The sequence below is a fragment of the Bufo gargarizans genome, chromosome 3 (assembly GCF_014858855.1).
Source record: "Bufo gargarizans isolate SCDJY-AF-19 chromosome 3, ASM1485885v1, whole genome shotgun sequence".
In the NCBI taxonomy this organism is placed as follows: Eukaryota; Metazoa; Chordata; class Amphibia; order Anura; family Bufonidae; genus Bufo; species Bufo gargarizans.
In genome coordinates this window covers 574,550,222-574,569,826 of record NC_058082.1, presented here as the reverse complement: position 1 = coordinate 574,569,826, position 19,605 = coordinate 574,550,222, and the positions used below count along the sequence as shown (strand labels likewise).

Below are 19,605 nucleotides of genomic sequence, written 5' to 3'. Positions count from 1 at the left end.
GTCATAGAGGGCGTTACTTTACCTCGACGCAGTGGAGACCGAAATAAGTTGCTTTTGAAAAGAGAGGCATATTGGATCCATCGGTTACAAACCATGGATCCGAAAGGTCTCAATCGAGATTATAATGTCAGTAGCTTCATGTGATGCGATTATTTGTATGATATTTTCGTTCTGTTTTTTTCGAGATGAAACTAGATGTTTCTGATAATACATTTCACCTGTTAGATCGAGTTGATTCACATACTCCCCAGACACCTGATTGTGGGAGGAGCCTATAGTAACAATGTGATGTCATTTCCTTTGTATACATATCAGAGCTAGTGGTAAGGTATTTACACATGTCTGATGAAAGCATATGATTATCTGAAACGCGTCACTATGATGGAATATTTAACTGAATAAATCTACAAGAATATTCAGCAAACGAGTGCCGGTCTTTATTTGCGAATTATCTACTTGGATCCCTGCCCGCAGACACGTGCACCGCCAAATCCACTGAGCAGTGCCGACCTTCTTTGGAATATAATCCTTGGCCATGAGAATAGTCCCAACGTTTCGGTCGGATGATGACCTTTATCAAGGGTTCTGGAAGGAATATAAAAATTATCTAAAGGGAATTTGGTTCCCAAAAATGATGTTACAGGTATAACAGAAAATCAAAACATATAAATTAGAAATGTGATGCATAACCGATCAGGCATAGTAAACAGCAATCTCAAGAGGACAATATGAAACACAAATGCTGTGAGGTCGGATTGCTGTAATTGGTGTAATGGAGGTAATGCTAGTACTTGGAATTCTAAAATATTGAATACCATGTGGGAGCAGGGGAGACAGTAAGTATGATGCTGTATGATCGACGCAAAGATAAAAAATCATGTAAGAAAGAGCAGAAGTGGTCTCATAATGTAAAGAAAGAATATTACCTGTGGCCTTTGTTATAGAGGTTCGCTCCGGATGCGGACGCCATAGTGAGCGTGCCGCCTATTCATAGGGGTAGAATGTACTGTCTCCCGGGAGGCGACGCACAGGGAAGCCGGCGTCGCGCGGCCCGGAGGAGTGTGCATGCGCTTTACTTATTTGGAGGTCACAAAAGGGCAAGTGTTATGCCCTTATTTCATAAAAGTTTCGGCAATCAGTTGAAAGGGGGCTAAGGCAATGTATTATATGGACTAGCATGATCATGAGGGGCATGTCTAAGATGTTTTGTGGTGTAGTTGAAATAGAGATATGGACATAGTGCTAAGGTAACTGGGGGGTGCTATGGATTGTAAAATTCAACATATTATAAATGTAGATGTTGGGGAATTGTAAAGTTTGAAGAAGAATAAAATAAAATGTGAGCATAAAATAAAAAAGGGTGGGGTTAATGAAGTTACAATACAAAACAAAGAGTGGTTAGTTGTACAGGGACTATTCTCATGGCCAGTCATGTTGATATATAATCTGGAATTTAACACAAAACTATACGATCTGATATTGATGACCTATCCTAAGGATAGCTCATCAATATGGTCAACTGGACAACCCCTTTAATTTCTTCTTTTATAGGCCTTGATAGAAAATAATGGACTAAACTATACAGTGCCCCCACAACTGTACAGTGCCAAAGAAGCAGTGCCATATAGCGGCATAACTACAGGAAGAGTAGAGGTTACAGTCACACCTAAAAAGGTTCCTCTTTCCAATACAAGGCCAATACTGCAGCAGTATGGTGGCTCAGTGGTTAGCACTGTGGTCTTGACTTGCAGTACTGGGATTCTACTTTTGAATCCGACCAAAGACAACATCTGCATGGAGTTTGCATGGTCTCCCTCTATTTGCGTGGTTTTCCACCCACACTCCAAAGACATACTGATAGGGAACTTAGATTGTGAGCCCCACTGGGGACAGCGTGATGCTAATGTCTGTAAAGTGCTGCGGAATATGTCAGAGCTGTATAAGTGAGTAAAATATATGATATATGAAAGATTTTATCCAGCTGTTATACGGACTTAAAATATATTGACAGTAGGCATTTCGTTATGAATATAGTAATGTGATTCTGTATTCTATAGATCAGGATGGTTGTAAATTCTGTCAACATTTGACATTTTTAATCTGTGTGATATTATTCATGTGATAATGATTTACTCAATAAGCTTAGCTGAACGAGTAAGATGAATATTGAAGTACAGCCTGCAGGTGGTAATTAAGGTACTGCAGATTTTTACCTAAAATTGACATCTGTTAGATTCAAAAATATACATAATTTATTGGAAATATGTTTTATTTTAAGATGAGGAGAAGATTGACTGCAGCTTCGAAGAAGGGTTTTGTTACTGGATTCAGGATCTAACAGATGGCGCAGAATGGGAGAGATTCAATGGTCCCTATTATCCACCACTGTCTGGACCTGATTATGACCATACATTTGGCAATGAGTCCGGTAAGTTCAATTCCTAGTTTTCTACCAAACCACTCTCCGACACAAGTTTTGTGCAAGGCTCAGAAATGCATGCATTTACAAGTGCAAATGCCCCAACCATGGTGTGAACAGTGACAAAAGGATCTCATACTACTAAGAAAATGCGGTCATACATCTGGACCCCATTGACTGCAAGATCCCCTGAAAACAGTGTGGTTTATATTCCAATCAATGGTGTCTTTTTGCAGAGACACGGCTGTTGTTAGAAGAAGTTGTAAGGAACATGAGGCATTGCAAATGCCAAGAGACTCAAAGGATCGCTATTACTGGGAAGGCAAATCTCCTGGCAAAAGAAAATGAACAAAGACAAAGGGACACATATATTAAGACCAGCGTTTTAGATGCCGGTCTTAATAAAGCCCCATAGCTGGCAGAGGATCTTCCAGGCCTCTCTATAACTTTGGCACATCCAGCGCCAGTTCTAAATGTAAGACAGCTTCCAAGGCAGCGAAGGGGTGTGTCCTTTCTCAGGGATGTGCCCTTTTTATGCAGTTGGTGACAGTTGAAGGATGGAACTGAACATGTGCTTCCATCTCAGAGTGCTGGACAAAGAATTTAGAAAAACCGCAGGTGGTGCCATACAGCTAGATTTCAATGAATAACTCAGTGGCTATACAAATTTTTTCATTACATGCCATTACAAACATATTCAGATCCAGGTGCTGGTTTGTAAAATGTAGAATATTTTTCATGGGACATCCCAATTAGTGATGAGCGGCAGGGGTCATATTCGAATTCGCGATATTTCACAAATATTTTATAGAATATCCGTTGAATATTCTCAAAATCAAATATTCGTTATATTCTACATTTTTTTTACTCGAAAAATTGAAAATGTAATGATCGCGTAATATGCTAATATTCGATATAGTGAGATCGTGAAAACTCAGATCCGATGGTATATTCTAACACCCAGGCATTCCCATGGTGACGGGGCGCTTGTTGGGGAGGAGTATGCCGAAGTGGAACAACTGTACAGATTGAAAAAAAAAATATATATATATATTCTAAAAAACGAATATATTTGATATAGTGCTATATATTTGTTTTTTAGAATATTAGTAATTTTTTCCATCTAAAGTCATGATTTCTCCCTGCTTAATGACTCATTGGCCCACAAGCAAGAAGCAGGGAGGAATCACGTGTTCAGATGGGATAAAATGACGAATATTCGCTATAATGAATATATAGCACTATATTCAAAATATTCGCAAATTCTCGTAGTTGCAATATTCGAGTTAAAAATTCGCTATTCGAATATTCAGCTCAACACTAATCCCAATTAATACGAAAAATGGGAAAAACAGGTCTCTTTTTTCTCTTATAAGTATAAGTAAGTCAATTGGAGACTTTGAATTGAGGTATATTTTAGAAACCCATGTGCATGGTCCCAGAAGAAAAAAAAGAATCCTCACTAACTATTAAAGAAGTAAAGATCTCCATTGTCATCAGCTTCATCCTCTGTGGATTTCTCAAGGTGCACAGATGTGACTTCGATTTTTTTGTATATTTAGAAGTTGACCTTCTTCAGAGAACTATTGCTGCGGTCAGGACACCTGAAGGCATTGACATAAGTTATTTCTGGGCTATACAGTATCTGTAATTTTTTAGCAATTTTTACCAGGTCGTTTACAACTTTTCTTTCCCATAGGGGAACTTTGAAGTCTTCCTTGAGAAAAATAAATAGGTGTAGGTTCATATCAATGATGATAGAATAATGGAGTACAGTGAGCCCCAGAATATACATGTTCAATATGAAAAGCATACAGCATGCTAGGGTGAGCACCGCGGCTTATACACAGTTATTGGAGGCAAGTTCATGCTCCAACTTTAAAATGATTTTTGCAGGATTATTCATAGGATTGATCTCTTGATGTACACAGCCGGTAGGGATTGTATAAAATCCGCTTGAACTGCGAATGAAAGGAGCAGCAGGGTGCAGTGAATTGATGTTCTACTCAGGAGGCATAATGCCTGATTGGTACGGGTAATTTTGAGGAACTGTCTTCCAGTAAACAGATGTGATGGAGAATATTTATATAGCCAGATAACTAAATGACTGTAAATGACCGCGTTTCTCTAAATGCTTTGCCTTTTAACTATAATATCATATTTCAGGGAAAGTGATTGAAAAAGAAAATACAGAAAGCCTGACTTCTGGTTTGGGATGTGTTACGTAACATCCAAAATATGTTAGCAACATTTTATTTCTGCCGGTTAAATCCATATAGTTAGTGTTGATCGGGCATGCTCGGCCAAACACCGATGCAGCCAATAAACGTGCAGGTAACCCCTGCCCTTTACTGTAATGCCGTAGCCATGTTGGTTACTGGCATTACAGTGATTGGCTGGCCGAAGCGCGTCATTGCATGCTATATAGCACCCGATGACATGTGTTCGGCTCAGTGTTAGTCAGGGAGAGCTGTGCTGAAGAAGAAAAAGATAGTGTAGGGAGTGAAATTTTCTTTTTTTCAGTTGAAAAACTTGTCAGAGACCCAAAGTCCTTTTAAGGACTATTGTTGTGTGTGGCAGCAGCAATATATATTTTTAGCGCAACTTACGCTAAATTGCTAAAACTTTACAGACCCAAAATTCCTTTTAAGGACTATTGTTGTGTGTGGCAGCAGAAATATATATTTAACTGCGCTAAATTGCTAACATTTTACAAACCCAAATGCCCTTTTAAGGACTATTGTGTGTGGCAGCAATATCTATTTTTAGCGCATCCTGCACAAAATAGCGTGCAATAGTTATGCCGCTCAAGAAAGCAACATTTTCTGCGCTAGATCTCCCGTGTAACATGTGCGCATCCCAAAAATATCAGTGACATCCAGTGCACTTTTTCCGTAGACGGTGTCTGCTACGGACAGTGACATTACCTGGGGTACATGTCCTGTGTAACGTTTTCACATCCCAAATACCTGTGACATTTTTTATTAGCCGCTGGTGACATCAGCGACATTATCTGCGGTATTTCTACTGTGTAACGTTTCCACATCCCAAATACCTATGACATTCTCTGGAATTTTTTTATTATCTGCCGGTGATATCAGAAACAGTATCAGCGGTATTTCTCCTGTGTAACGTTTCAACATCCCAAATACCTGTGACATTCCCTGTAATTTTATATTAGCCGCTGTTGACATCAGCGACATTATCTGCGGTATTTCTCCTGTGTAACGTTTCCACATCCGAAATACCTGTGAAATTCCCTGTAATTTTATATTAGCTGCTGTTGACATCAGCGACATTATCTACAGTATATCTCCTGTGTAACGTGTGCTTTTTCTGTAGATGGTGTCCGCTGCGGACAGTGACATTACCTGGGGTACATCTCCATTGTAACGTTTCCACATCCCAAATACCTTTGACATTCCCTGTAATTTTATATTAGCCGCTGCTGACATCAGCGACATTATCTGTGGTATTTCTCCTGTGTAAATGTGCGCATCCCAAAAATATCTGTGAAATCCAGTATATTTTTTTGCGTAGACTGTGTCCGCTGTGGACAGTGACATTAGCTGTGCTACATCTCCTGTGTAATATGTGCAAACTCAAAAACATCAGTGACATCCAGTGTACTTTTTCCATAAACGGTGTCTGCTGCGAACAGTGACATTACATGGGGTACATGTCCTGTGTAACGTTTTCACATCCCAAATACCTGTGACATTCCCTGTCATTTTTTATTAGCCGCTGGTGACATCAGCGACATTATCTGCGGTATTTCTACTGTGTAACGTTTCCACATCCCAAATACCTATGACATTCTCCGGAATTTTTTAATTATCTGCCGGTGATATCAGAAACAGTATCAGCGGTATTTCTCCTGTGTAACGTTTCAACATCCCAAATACCTGTGACATTCCCTGTAATTTTATATTAGCCGCTGTTGACATCAGCGACATTATCTGCGGTATTTCTCCTGTGTAACGTTTCCACATCCGAAATACCTGTGAAATTCCCTGTAATTTTATATTAGCCGCTGTTGACATCAGCGACATTATCTACAGTATATCTCCTGTGTAACATGTGCACATACAAAAAAATATCAGTGACATCCAATGTACTTTTTCTGTAGATGGTGTCCGCTGTCGACAGTGACATTACCTGGGGTACATCTCCATTGTAACGTTTCCACATCCCAAATACCTTTGACATTCCCTGTAATTTTATATTAGCCGCTGCTGACATCAGCGACATTATCTGTGGTATTTCTCCTGTGTAACTGTGCGCATCCCAAAAATATCTGTGAAATCCAGTATATTTTTTTGCGTAGACTGTGTCCGCTGGGGACAGTGACATTAGCTGTGCTACATCTCCTGTGTAATATGTGCAAATCTCAAAAATATCTGTGACATCCAGTGTACTTTTTCCGTAAACGGTGTCTGCTGCGGACAGTGACATTACCTGGGGCACATCTCCTGTGTAACGTTTCCACATCCCAAGTACCTGTGACATTCCCTGTAATTTTATATTAGCCGCTGGTGACATCAGCGACATTATCTGCGGTATATCTCCTGTGTGACGTTCCCACATCCCAAATACTGTTTATCATTTTTTTGTGCATACACGTACAAATTCTATGCTACTGTACGTGTGACATACTTTCAAGCATATATAACATTTAATATGAAGAAGGCGAGCAGTAAGGGAGAGGGAAGAGGGCGTGATGCTGATGATGCACAAAGAGGCATTGGCCCTGGGCGCGTTAAAACTGTGCCTGCTGCCAGAGCACAAGAAAAAATCCTGATCCTCCTTCCTCCCACATGGAGAGTCTTGCCAAACAAGTGATCCCACACTCGGATATTCTGAGGAGCTCTTTTCAGCGCCATTCGTTCATTTTGGCCTCTTGACAAGTCAGCTTGAAGAGGGACATAGGATCTTGTGCCCTGATTCCCAAACTCTTGAGCAGTCACAAGAAGATGACGGTGGGGAACGGCAATTCGTGTTTCACGAGGTGGATGATGATGATGAGACACAGTTGCCAATAAGTCAACGGCAATTAGTGTCTCAAGAGGTTGATGATGAGGATGAGACACAATTGTCAATAACTGAGGTTGTTGCTAGGTCAACAAGTCAGGAGGATGACCAGAGTGAAGAAGTGGAAGAGGAGGTGGTGGACGATAAAGTCACTGACTAAACCTGGGAAGTTGGCAAGCCGAGCGAGGACAGCAGTACAGAAAGGGAGGGATCCGCAGCAGTGCAACAGGCTGGAAGAGGCATTGGGGTGGCAAAAGGGAGAAGGTGGGCCACACCAAACAGGCCCGCAACTGTTCCCTGGAGCACCGCCTTGCGGCAGTCTTCCTTGCCAAGGGGTAGGTGTTCCGCTGTCTGATGCTTTTTTGAAGAAAGTGTGGATGACAAAAGAATTGTAATTTGCAACCTGTGCCATACAAAAATTAACAGGGGCGTGAACACTAGCAACCTCACCACCACCAGAATGATCCGCCACATGGCATCAAAGCACCATAAAAGGCGGGACGAACACCTGGGTCTACAATCTTTGTCTGTGGGTCACAACATTGCCTCCTCTTCTCCTATGTTACGTGCTGGCTAATCATCTGTCAAAGGCGCAGGCCCGGATGCCTCCCGTCCTGCACCTGGACCTTTGCAAGTACCATCAGCGACCACATCCACTTCCGTATCCCAGCGCAGCATACAAATGTCCTTACCATAGGCATTTGTACGCAAGCGCAAGGATTGTGGACCCTAATTCCATCAGGGTTTCCGCCACCACCTACATTAGTGGCTCCAACCCCCACTTCTCCGCCTCCTCTCTGCCTCCTCCTCCACATCCACCTCAGAATTATCCTCTTGCATCACCAGTCAGTCATCAGTCGGTAGCTGGAAGAAGTGTAGCACTGCAGTGGGGAAGCGTCAACAGGCCGTGTTTAAGCTGATCTTCTTATGTGGCAAACAGTACACCGCCACAGAAACGTGGCAGGGGAAAAGGGACCAGACTGAGCTGTAGCTCTCGCCACTCAACCTAGTACCAGGCATGGCTGTGTCTGATAATAGTGTTGATCACGAATATTCGAATTGGGAATTTTAATCGCGAATATCGGCACTTCGAGAATTCGCGAATATTTCGAATTTCGCAAAATATATTCGTAATTGCGAATATTCGTTTTTTGTGAAAATACCAGTACATGCGAATTTTATGCGAATTTCGCAATCAAGAAAATAATGCCTGGAGATCATGAATTCGCGAATTTTCGAATATATGGCGAATATTCGCGAAATATCGCGAATTCGAATATTGCCCCTGCCGCTCATCACTATCTGATAATGGGCGTAACTTGGTGGTGGCTTTGGAGCTCAGGAAGCTCATACACATCCCATGCCTAGCCCATGTCTTCAACTTGGTGGTTCATTGGTTTCTCGAAACCTACCCCAATTTGCCTGAGCTACTATTGAAGGTGCGCCGCATGTGTGCCCATTTCCGCAAGTCATCGACAGCTTCCGCCGGTCTGACTACGCTGCAGCAGCAATTACAATTGCTAGCTCACCGACTGTTGTGCGACGTGAGTATGCACTGGAACTCGACGTTCCACATGTTGGCCAGGCTTTGTGAGCAGCAGAGGGCAGTAGTGGAATACCAGCTGCACCATGGTCGTTGCCTTTCCAGTCAGCTTCCACTTTTTACAAGCTAGGAGTGGGCATGGATGTCTGACCTCTGTGTAATTTTAAGAAACTTTGAGGAATCAACACAGATGGTGAGTGGCGATAATGCTATTATTAGCAACAACATCCCACTTCTGTGTCTACTCAAACGCTCGCTGCTCACAATTAAGGCCAACGCTTTGCATGTGGAAGAGGCGGAAATGGGGGAAGACATTACACAGTGTATAGCCAGACCACCATCAGTTTGTTTTCTCAGTGCAAATTGGATGATGATGAGGAGAAGGAGGACCAGGAGACAGTTGCCTCCGCTACAGAGGGTAATATCCATGGAAGTTTAGCTACATCTGTTCAGCGTGGATGGGCAGAAGAGGAGGAAGAGGATGAGGAGATTGAGAGTCATCCTCCTGATGACGACATCGAAGTCTTGCCTGTTGGGACTCTAGCACACATGGCTGACTTTATGTTAGGCTGCCTTTCCCGTGACCCAGGCATTTTACGCATTTTGGACAACACCGATTACTGGTTGTTCACCCTTCTCGACTCCCGCTACATAGAGAACTTCTCATCTCTCATTCCTGTGGTGTAGAGGATGAGCAAAATGGTGCAATACCAGAAGGTCATTGTGGAAAAATTGCATCAAAAGTTTCCAGCTGACAACACTGGCAGCAGAGTCAATAGTTTCTTGGGCAACTGAGGAGGGAAGACGAGGGGAACACACAGCAGTTCCAACAGTGGAAGGGAAACACTCTCCAAAGCCTGGGACAGTTTCATGACACCCCGCCAGCAACATCACCCTGATGCACTGCCTAATGTCACAAGGAGGTTGTTTTAGAGGGTCAGCTCACCAGCAGGCCCTCACCAACAATCTTTTAGAGGGTCAGCTCACCAGCAGGCCCTCACCAACAATCTTTTAGAGGGTAAGCTCACCAGCAGGCCCTCGCACATAATGATTTACAGGGTCAGCTCATAAGTAGGCCCTCACCTACAATCTTTTAGAGGGTGAGCTCACCTGCAGCCCCTTGCATGTAATGTTTTAGAGAGTCAGCTTACCAGAAGGCCCTCACTTACAATCTTTTACAGGGTCAGATCACCTGCAGCCCATGGCATTTAATGTTTTAGAGGTTCAGCTTACCAGCAGGCCCTCACCTACAATCTTTTAGAGGGTCAGCTCACCTTTAGGCCCTCACATTTAATGTATTGAGGGCAGCTCACCAGCAGGCCCTTAAACATAATATTTTACAGGGTCAGATCACCAGCATGCCCTCACCCATAATTTTTTTGATGCTTAAATAAGCAGCAGGCACTCGTCCCTAATGTTTTAGAGAGTCAGCTGTGCAGAAGACCCTCACACCTAATGTTTTAGATGGTCAGCTCAGCAGCAGATCCTCGCCCCTAATGTTTTAGAGGGTCACTAGCAGGCCCTTGCTCCTAATGTTTTTGAGGGTCACCAGCAGGCCATTAATCATAATTTTTTAAGGGTGTATGATGCCCTGCTTTATGTGTAAAAAAGAGGGAATTGCAGTGCCGTTTCTTGTAATTTTTGGAAGCCCTTTTACTTAGTGCATATGCTTTATGAGTGTAGGATTCCCACTACCTGAACAATTGTACCACAATGTGAATGAGGCCCTCCATTATGTGATATACAGGTTGTATCGGATTGCCTCTTCCTTGTAATTTGTGGCAGCACTTGCACTTTATATACAAGTAAATATACAGGAAAGAATGTTTCCTAACAATTTTTTCTCTAAAATCGATTTTATCTTCGGTTTTGTGCGTATTAGTGTCAGTCTGTAAAAGTGGCGTACTACTCGGAAAACATTGTTCCCAGCAGTGACCTGGGAGTCCAAGATGCATCCAGACATCCTCCCCATGCTGTTCCCGAACCATTTTGATGGTGTTTCCATCAATTTCTGAACCTTTTCCTATGAACCAGACACCCTCCCCTCTTCAGAGTAGAGGGTGCCTGGTTTAATGCTCGAGTTCTCCCATTGACTTTCATAGTGCTTGGGTGCACGATCAACACTACAGATAGTAACAAGTCTCCTTTTTTTCAAATCTTTTTTTTTTCTGAATTATTTTTTTTTAATTATTTTTTTCTGAATTTGATTATGGGGGAGGCCATTCTGCCTTAGCTGCTCTTAACAGCATTTACATAGCATTAACAAAATTGCTTTTCGACAGCACCATGGGCCATAAACACAATTGTAAGGAGGAGACCTCACTGTTTTCTAAGGGAGAGTTTTCTAGGCATGCTCTGTGACCTGTGCAAAGGACATTGTACCAGGAAAGAATATCAGCTCTGACAATCACCTATTTCGAATGGTGCATCCTGTCTTATCTATACACATAGTTGATATCATTAAAGGCAGAATCAGAATGACAGATAAGCAGATAAGTGCCATAAAGTGATCTGTGCAAACCAAAGAGGTGGCCCCAATTATTAGGCTTAGGCCTCTTTCATACTTGCGTTGTCTGGATCCGGCGTGTACTCCACTTGCCGGAATTACACGGAAAAACGCAAGTGTACTGAAAGCATTTGAAGATGGATCAGTCTTCAAAATGCTTTCAGTGTTACTATGGCAGCCAGGATGCTATTAAAGTCCTGGTTGCCATAGTAGGAGCGGGGAGCGGGGGAGCGGTATACTTACAGTCCGCGCGGCTCCCGGGTGCTCCAGAGTGACGTCAGAGCGCCACATGCGCATGAATGATGTGCCATGCGAGCACGTCATCCATGTGCGTGGGGCGCCCTGACGTCACTCTGGAGCACCCGGGAGCCGCACGGACGGTAAGTATGCTGCTCCCCCGCTACACTTTACCATGGCTGCCAGGACTTTAGCGTCCCGGCAGCCATGGTAACCACTAAACGTCGGATCCGGCAATGCGGCGAAACAACGTTTAGCTTAAGGCCGGATCCGGATCAATGCCTTTCAATTGGCATTAATTCCGGATCCGGCCTTGCGGCAAGTCTTCAGGATTTTTGGCCGGAGCAAAAAGCGCAGCATGCTGCGGTATTTTCTCCGGCCAAAAAAAGTTCCGTTCCGGAACTGAAGACATCCTGATGCATCCTGAACGGATTTCACTCCATTCAGAATGCATTAGGATAAAACTGATCAGGATTCTTCCGGCATAGAGCCCCGACGACGGAACTCTATGCCGGAAGACAAGAACGCAGGTGTGAAAGAGCCCTTAGTGGCCAGTGTGGAAACTGCAGAAGAGTTTATGTTTTTTTGTTTAAATACAGATATTGACATGGAAAATTAAAAATAACATCACCAAAAATTCTTTAAAAATATGTTAAACATAAAAAACTGTTTCAAACAATAGGTCATTTTCTGATGACACATTCCCTTTAAGAAATGCCAATAGTTTAATCATATATTAATGATGATGGAATCAAGATACAGTTAAGAAAGAGCTGAAACTAGAGCTGGACTGTTGGAAGGCTTCCTAGTTCATCATGACTTCCCTTTCATGTCATATGCAGTCTACTGATGCGCTCCATTAGTGGACCATATACGACTGTATACAGAAGTATTAGGTCGAGTTCAGATGTTAAGTATTTGTTCAGGACTTATGGTCAAGAAAGAAAAAGTCCTGTGCAATACATGTGAATAGGGTTTTGCATGCACATATTTAGGATATTGCAGATTTGTGCCATGTTTTTTACTCAAACTTATGGCTTCCACTAGAGGAGATATTGGCGCATACAGCATACTGTTTGATTATTTTGTAGACTGTATGCAGTAACTGCTATCGCCCCCCAGTGGTGGCCAGAATCAGCCAGAATGTTGTTTTCAACTCAATTATCATGCAGCACATACATTTGGGCAAATTTAGATTAATAAAATGGTGTAGACAATCACTTCAAAGGTGGACCTATCCCTCATTCCTGAAATATTAATTTAACCCCTTCCCGATTTGCATTCCGTCCTAAAATTCTGTTATATTCTGTTATAACTATGTTGTAACGGAACACTATAAAGGAATTCCTAATGCTGGTGAGAACACACCCTTACATGCCAGATACTTGCTGGTCAGATTATAATGGTCTTTGTTTTATGTCCATCAGAGGCCTTATTGGTGAGAAAACAGGGTTTTTATTTTATGTTAAATAGGCTCTGGGGGCAACAAGGATGGTGCCATTGCACCTGAGGCTCCGCTCATTTTCACTGCTGGCCTCAGTGTGCTCCATCTTTGTACAACTCATGCACCAAATGAACTCCCACTGGGCCCGGTGTGAGTACATCTTCTGCTTGGCCCTGTCAGTCAAAGTTGTGAGCAGAGCCTCAGGTGCAACAAGGTATAACAGCATCCCCCTTATTGTACCCAAAGTCTAATTGGCACAAAATAAAAAGCCAATTTTTTTCCCTAGTGGGGCCATTGGTGGACATAGAACAAAAACCCTTAGAATTTTCTGACCAATGCACTTCTGGCGAGTAGGAAGGATTCATTACTAGGTATGTGGTGACAGATTTCCTTTAAAGAGGTTATCCCATTAATCGTTGTCATATAAGTCCTGAAATGCTCTTGATAGCAGTTTTATTGTAAGTTAGTGTTGCTAGCATGAAAATACCTTTTTCACCATGTTTGCTCCATGTGTCCTTTTTGGTGCTGCTAATCTGTGCTGTTTGGAGTGCATTCTAAGCAGAATCCATCTCCTCCCCCCTCTGGCATTTGACAATACAATCCTTCTTACTTCTGTGCTGAAAACGCTTTCTTAGCCATATTGTCATACTACTGCAGAGACTGCTTCTGCAGTGAGGTGAGTGAATGAGGTGAGTGAATGAGCATGTGTGACCACCACCACACAACTCAGTAAGTGGACGTGCTAATTTCTATACACTCTGTACACCAGGAGGTGCCATAGTAGGTAAGTACATAAATGTCATAACTCTTTACTGGATCATTTTAACAGCATGTAACTGTTGGATTGCATGTAGGATTGGGGAGGGGGGTATAAAGTTTCCCCCACCGCTTGCCAAAATTTACTTTATCTTGTCTAGTAACAAATGTCATAAATAATCTAACAAAAAGTCAAAACTTCAAGAAGATCCATTTCCACTGCACAAAAATATGCAGAGTAATTGTTCAAGCAAAGCTTTCCCGGCTGGATGAAATATTCTGTTTTAATGAAGGAGCCTCTTGGGTTTCATACTACAGAATAAAACACATCAAAATGGGCACCAGATAGAAAAGTATAAAAAATAAAATAAAATAAAATTATAGTGAATCTAAAGTGTCCTTATAATTTATGTTTGTGCATCAGAGGTTTTAAAACAAATCCAAATTTTCAGCTATTTTCTCATGTGACGAATAACAGCTGGTTAACTTAGATAAATTGGATCCTTGAAAATTTCTGGAACTGTATAGAGAGGAAAAAATATGCAAGTGGAGAATTGATGTTTTTCATTAGTTGACTAAAATACCCTTTTGAGCCAAACTCGAGGGATGATGGGGAAGATTGTTATAAAGCAGCATATTATTATTTCATCAGTATTGTCAACTAAAATCAATGCTGTCTTGTAGAACACAGGATCACGTTCATGGGTGATGATTAGAGATGACAGAAAATTACAGAAAATTCGATTTGCTGCTTCGCCGAATTTCACAAAGACATTTGCTTCATGGCAAATTACTTTGTCACGAAGCACATTTCTTTGTACGAAGAGGCGCAATGACGGGGATTGGCGATGGTGCGATCTCCCGTCATTGAACCCCTCAGATGCTGCGTTCATCGCTGAATATGGCATAAAAAAATAAATAAAACAAATTGTTCACCATATCCATTTGATTGTGCAGAGGCCGCCGCGGCCATCTTGATTGAAGACGCCATACGTCATGCATAATATCTTCAATCAAGTTGCCTGCGCCGGCCTCTTTGCGTGCAAATGCATGAGGTGAGTAAGATATTTTTTTGGTTTCTACTGCTATTTCAGGGGAAATTGATTCATTACCACAAAGCGCGAGGAAATTCAGCTTCACAGCTATGTCCACTTCGGATATTTCAATTCGCTCAACACTAGTGATGATATTAGGACCCCCCATCATGACTTCAACATTAATTATTTCAGGGAATTAAAGGTGTTGACTTGGCTATTTTTGGAAATACTGTTGAAGTGAATAGAGATCAGCTGCTTTTACATTCCTGGCTGGCTACTATAGGGTCCTATTCTGAGATAGGAGTAGATCCCAGAGTATGAACCCACATCCGACGTTTATGACATATCTGCTGGAAATGCCATAAATATATCATATGAGAATACCCTTTAAAGGCTTTTCCACTTCAGCAATTGCCGCAGGTCTTAAACCCCTGCTAACTGGCTATGAATGGACAGTGCAGAGATCTTTCTGATGATTGGTTTCCACCTAGGCCCCTAAACCTGACAAGGGGTCATCCTCTGTATCTAGAGAAAAGTTTTCATCATCAACATAATAGAGGATTCTTTACTGTAAGAGCATTAAGATTATGAAGCTCTCTGCTAGAGAAAGTGGTGATGGCCCATTCATTGAACAGGTTCAAGAAGAATCTAGAAAATGTCTTTCTTGAATATTAAGGTATTGCTGGTTACGGGAGCTAGACTTCTACAGATGGGATGTTGATTCAGGGATTTATTTGGATTTCCAGATTTGGAGTCAGGAAGGAATTTTTGTCACTTAATACAAAACAATAAGAAATAGACCTCCTTGCGCTCCAGGCCTGGCTGATTCCGCGGCTAGGTGTCAGAAAGGAGCTGTTGTCCTCCTTGGAATTTAAGATATAAGGGATAGTTTTATCACCCGAAGGTGACGTGAGACACCAGCGCTGAAATGGCAAAACCCGCCTGCTACCTCCCTCTATGTGTTGGATGTATAAGTAAGTATAGGGGGGGGGGGGGGGGAGAAGGGGGGAGAGGGTACAGATCACAAAACCAAGGCCAAAAATGGGCAGTCCGTGGCGCTCGCTATCTGTGCTAAGGATGCAAAGAAGGCAAGTACAATCAAGTGATAGCGCAAGTCTCCAGTGTGCAATATAAAGTTTAATGTGTACCTGGTATGTTCCTGCTTTAATAAATTCGGGGATGGGTCTTTTTCAATTTCTATTTTCCTTTTTCCGTTCCTGTAAATGTACTGCAATAAGTCCGTCCTCCTTGCTCACCTGCTAGCACGGACGCTGCCCCGGCCGGAAGCAAGCGTGGTGCGAGGGAGCTTGTTGTTACCGTCGTCCTGGAAACCGCTTCGGTGACGTCACCTCTGTGGATACCGTAGCCTCCGTGGGACAAAAACCTCGGAGGTTTATTGCACACTGGAGACTTGCGCTATCACTTGATTGTACTTGCCTTCTTTGCATCCTTAGCACAGATAGCGAGCGCCACGGACTGCCCATTTTTGGCCTTGGTTTTGTGATCTGTACCCTCTCCCCCCTTCTCCTTTCCCCCCCCCCCTATACTTACTTATACATCCAACACATAGAGTGAGGTAGCAGGCGGGTTTTGCCATTCCAGCGCTGGTGTTTCACGTCACCTTCGGGTGATAAAACTATCCCTTAATACAAAACAAGTGGCATCCATCTCATAGTTTTTTTTTGCCTATTTCTGGATCAATACTGTAGGACTATAGGTTGGACTTAATGGACCTGTGTATTTTTTTCAACCTAACCAGCCATGTAACTGTATATGCTATAATCACCATAGGAAGTTGTAGCACAATGTAGTGGGCCCTACCAATGAATATAATGAATGGAAGACTATGCAATTCATGGATAATCCTGATCCATCAGAAGGAGACCAAATGTTTCTCAGTGACACTTCCTTCAGGAATATAGAGGGAAGTCCTGACATGATAACCCCCTCTATGATGTCCATGTGGCCTAACAGATCATATGGGAAGGGTATACTTAGTGAGACAAGTACTCTTAATCCTGATGGTGAACAATAGTGATGAGAGAAATTATGACAAATTTCACAAAGAACTTAAATTTGTGACAAATTACTTCAAATTACTGCCACCAAGTGCTGCCGCCATCTTGATTTCTATGTTTTAATTTTTCTTTTGGTAAATGTATTTGAATAATAAAAAAATTTAAGAAAGAAATTTAAATAGCTGGAAAAATTGAACAATATATCATGTTTGCCATTAGAAGGGTTGCAACTAGAGATGAGCGAATTTCTAAAAAAAATTGATTCGGCTGGTTCGCCAAATTTACTGAAAAGATTTTATCCGATCCGAATTTATTTGCGGTGAATCACGTTAAAAACAGCTATTTCCTGGCTGCAGAGAGCCTGTATAGTTGTGTAGAACACTGTGCCTTGCAGTAACACGCATAGAGAGTCTGCTGTGGTAGTGAAACTATACTGTGAGTCAGTATGACACGCACATGACAGGCGTTGCTCTTAAAATCACTGCACACTTCACTTTTTGGGGCAGTTACAGGGCCAAAACTGACCAAATAACTCAAGTATGAACTCAGCCTTACAGGTCAATGTTAGCACCAGGTATAAAGAACAATGTGGAGGCTCAAGATCCTACTGTAGTGTGAAAGAGTGCACTCCTTTTACATCATCGGCAGATGATTCCACATAGATGTCTACAGAACCTGTTCTATTAAACACTTACAGTATACAACTAGAGCCCCCCTGGCAGAGTGGAGAGGGTGTCAGCAGTAAGTTTGTGTTGACATCACGATTTTGCCCTTCCTCTGATCCGTCAGAACAATAAGCCCCCAAAAAACAGATCCTGTCTGTTCACTCGGTCAGCATTCGGTCAGTAATCCATCAGTATTGCTAAAGCCCCAAAAAAATACAGGAGTGGATACAAAACAGAGATGACACGTGAATGGAATATTTGCATGTCTTCTGTGTTTTGTACCCACTCCTGCTTTTGGCTACCAAATCATAAGCCAATTATGATGGGACCTTACAGACAGGATCTGTTGTGCATCTTATTTATCCTTCCGACAGATCAGAAGAAGGGTCAAATAAATGATGATGTCAACCAGGCCAAAAAGGCAAAATAGTGGCCCAGTCATGGAGTGGGGAGGGTGGGATAACAGCTTGAGAAATCCGCAGAGTGACCCAATGACATAGTGTTGAGGTAGCATCATGAGGAGACCACAGAGTGGCCCAGTGACATAGTGGGGAGGTAGCAGTAGCATGAGGAGACCACAAAGTGACATAGTGTGTAGGTGGCAGCAGCATGAGGAGGCACAGAGTGGCCCAGTGACATAGTGTTGATTTAGCAGCAGCATGAGGAGACCACAGAGTGGCAAGGTGACATAATGTGGAGGTGGCAGCAGCATGAGGAGGCCACAGACCGGCAAGATAGTGAAGCAGGCAGAGTTTTTCTAGGAAAAACAATAAATGGCGCACAATAGGGTAATAACGTTAGACATAAATGTATTGAAAAACTCCAAAATTGGAGGCTCACCTTGCTAGGTTGTGCAGAAGATAGGGGAAAAACTAGTGTAAGCTTGTGGGGGAGTGATAAACACCCAATGGTTGAATGGTCGTACAGCCAGGAATACGAACACTTCCACACGGGGATGCCTGGGGTCCCCAGGAAGGTAATTGGATCCAAAGGATGAAGAGGGGGATCCAGCGGCACAAAGAACCAGCCTTAGTTTGTTAAATGAGGAGGCCACCGGCTGGCAAGGTGACATAGTGTGGAGGTGGCTTGTATCAGTGGTTCGGAGACAGCACACCAAGGACAGCAAATAGCTTTGAATTCAATCTTTATTTTACCAGTGGTACAATGTCATGAAAACATTTATTGCTTATTGCAACGTTTCGGGCCCAGTTCGGTGCCCTTTATCAAGCTGAGCGGCCGGTCATATTGTAACCTCCCTTCTTGCTTGTGGGCCAATGAGAAGGCTGCAATATCTTTGTCAGAGTTTAGCAACATCCCTAGCGACCAATGGTAAAGTTGCTTATCCCTTTACTATATAAGAAACTCCACAGCAGACATTTTCTGCATTTTTTTTTTGCAGTTCTGAGAGAGAAAGGTATGTCATTGCTGTGCTCTGTGCTTTCATCTGGATCCTATTTCTTATCCAATTACATTAGATAGTTAGTTAGCTCATATACAGATAGTTAGTGGGAGATAGTCAGTGTAGGTTAGACAGTGATATAGTGTAGCTCATAGGTTCCAGTGCAGGGTGTTAGGTAGTGTGATAGGAATAACTGTTTCTCTTCTGTCCATACATACATGCTACAGACATAATGCTGTAATGTGACAACAATACTTCGTGCACCAATCAGTAATATCTACTCAGACCTGATAAAATGTGAAGTTGCATGTACTGCGCAAAAAATATGCGCATCATTAATGCCAATTTGCACAATCGCGAAAATAATGACTGGAGATCACGAATTCTAGAACTCGCAAATTTATTGGGGATATTATGCGAAAAATTCATGAAATATCGCGAAAGCGAATATTGCCTATGACACTCATCACTAATGAGGAGGCCACATACTGGCAAGGTGACATAGTGTTAAGAAAGCAGCAGCATCAGGAGACCACAGAGTGGCAAGGTG

At 42.4% G+C, this 19,605-nt stretch overlaps 1 protein-coding gene across 1 annotated transcript in view; it reads left to right on the top strand.

Annotated features, from left to right (window-relative positions):
• TMPRSS15 (transmembrane serine protease 15) overlaps positions 1-19,605 on the top strand; it is a 508,008-nt gene that overhangs the window by 195,857 nt on the left and 292,546 nt on the right. Inside the window, exon 11 of the mRNA XM_044285898.1 lies at positions 2,279-2,428. Coding sequence (XP_044141833.1) covers positions 2,279-2,428 — 150 coding nt within the window. The remainder of the gene's footprint in view (positions 1-2,278; positions 2,429-19,605) is intronic.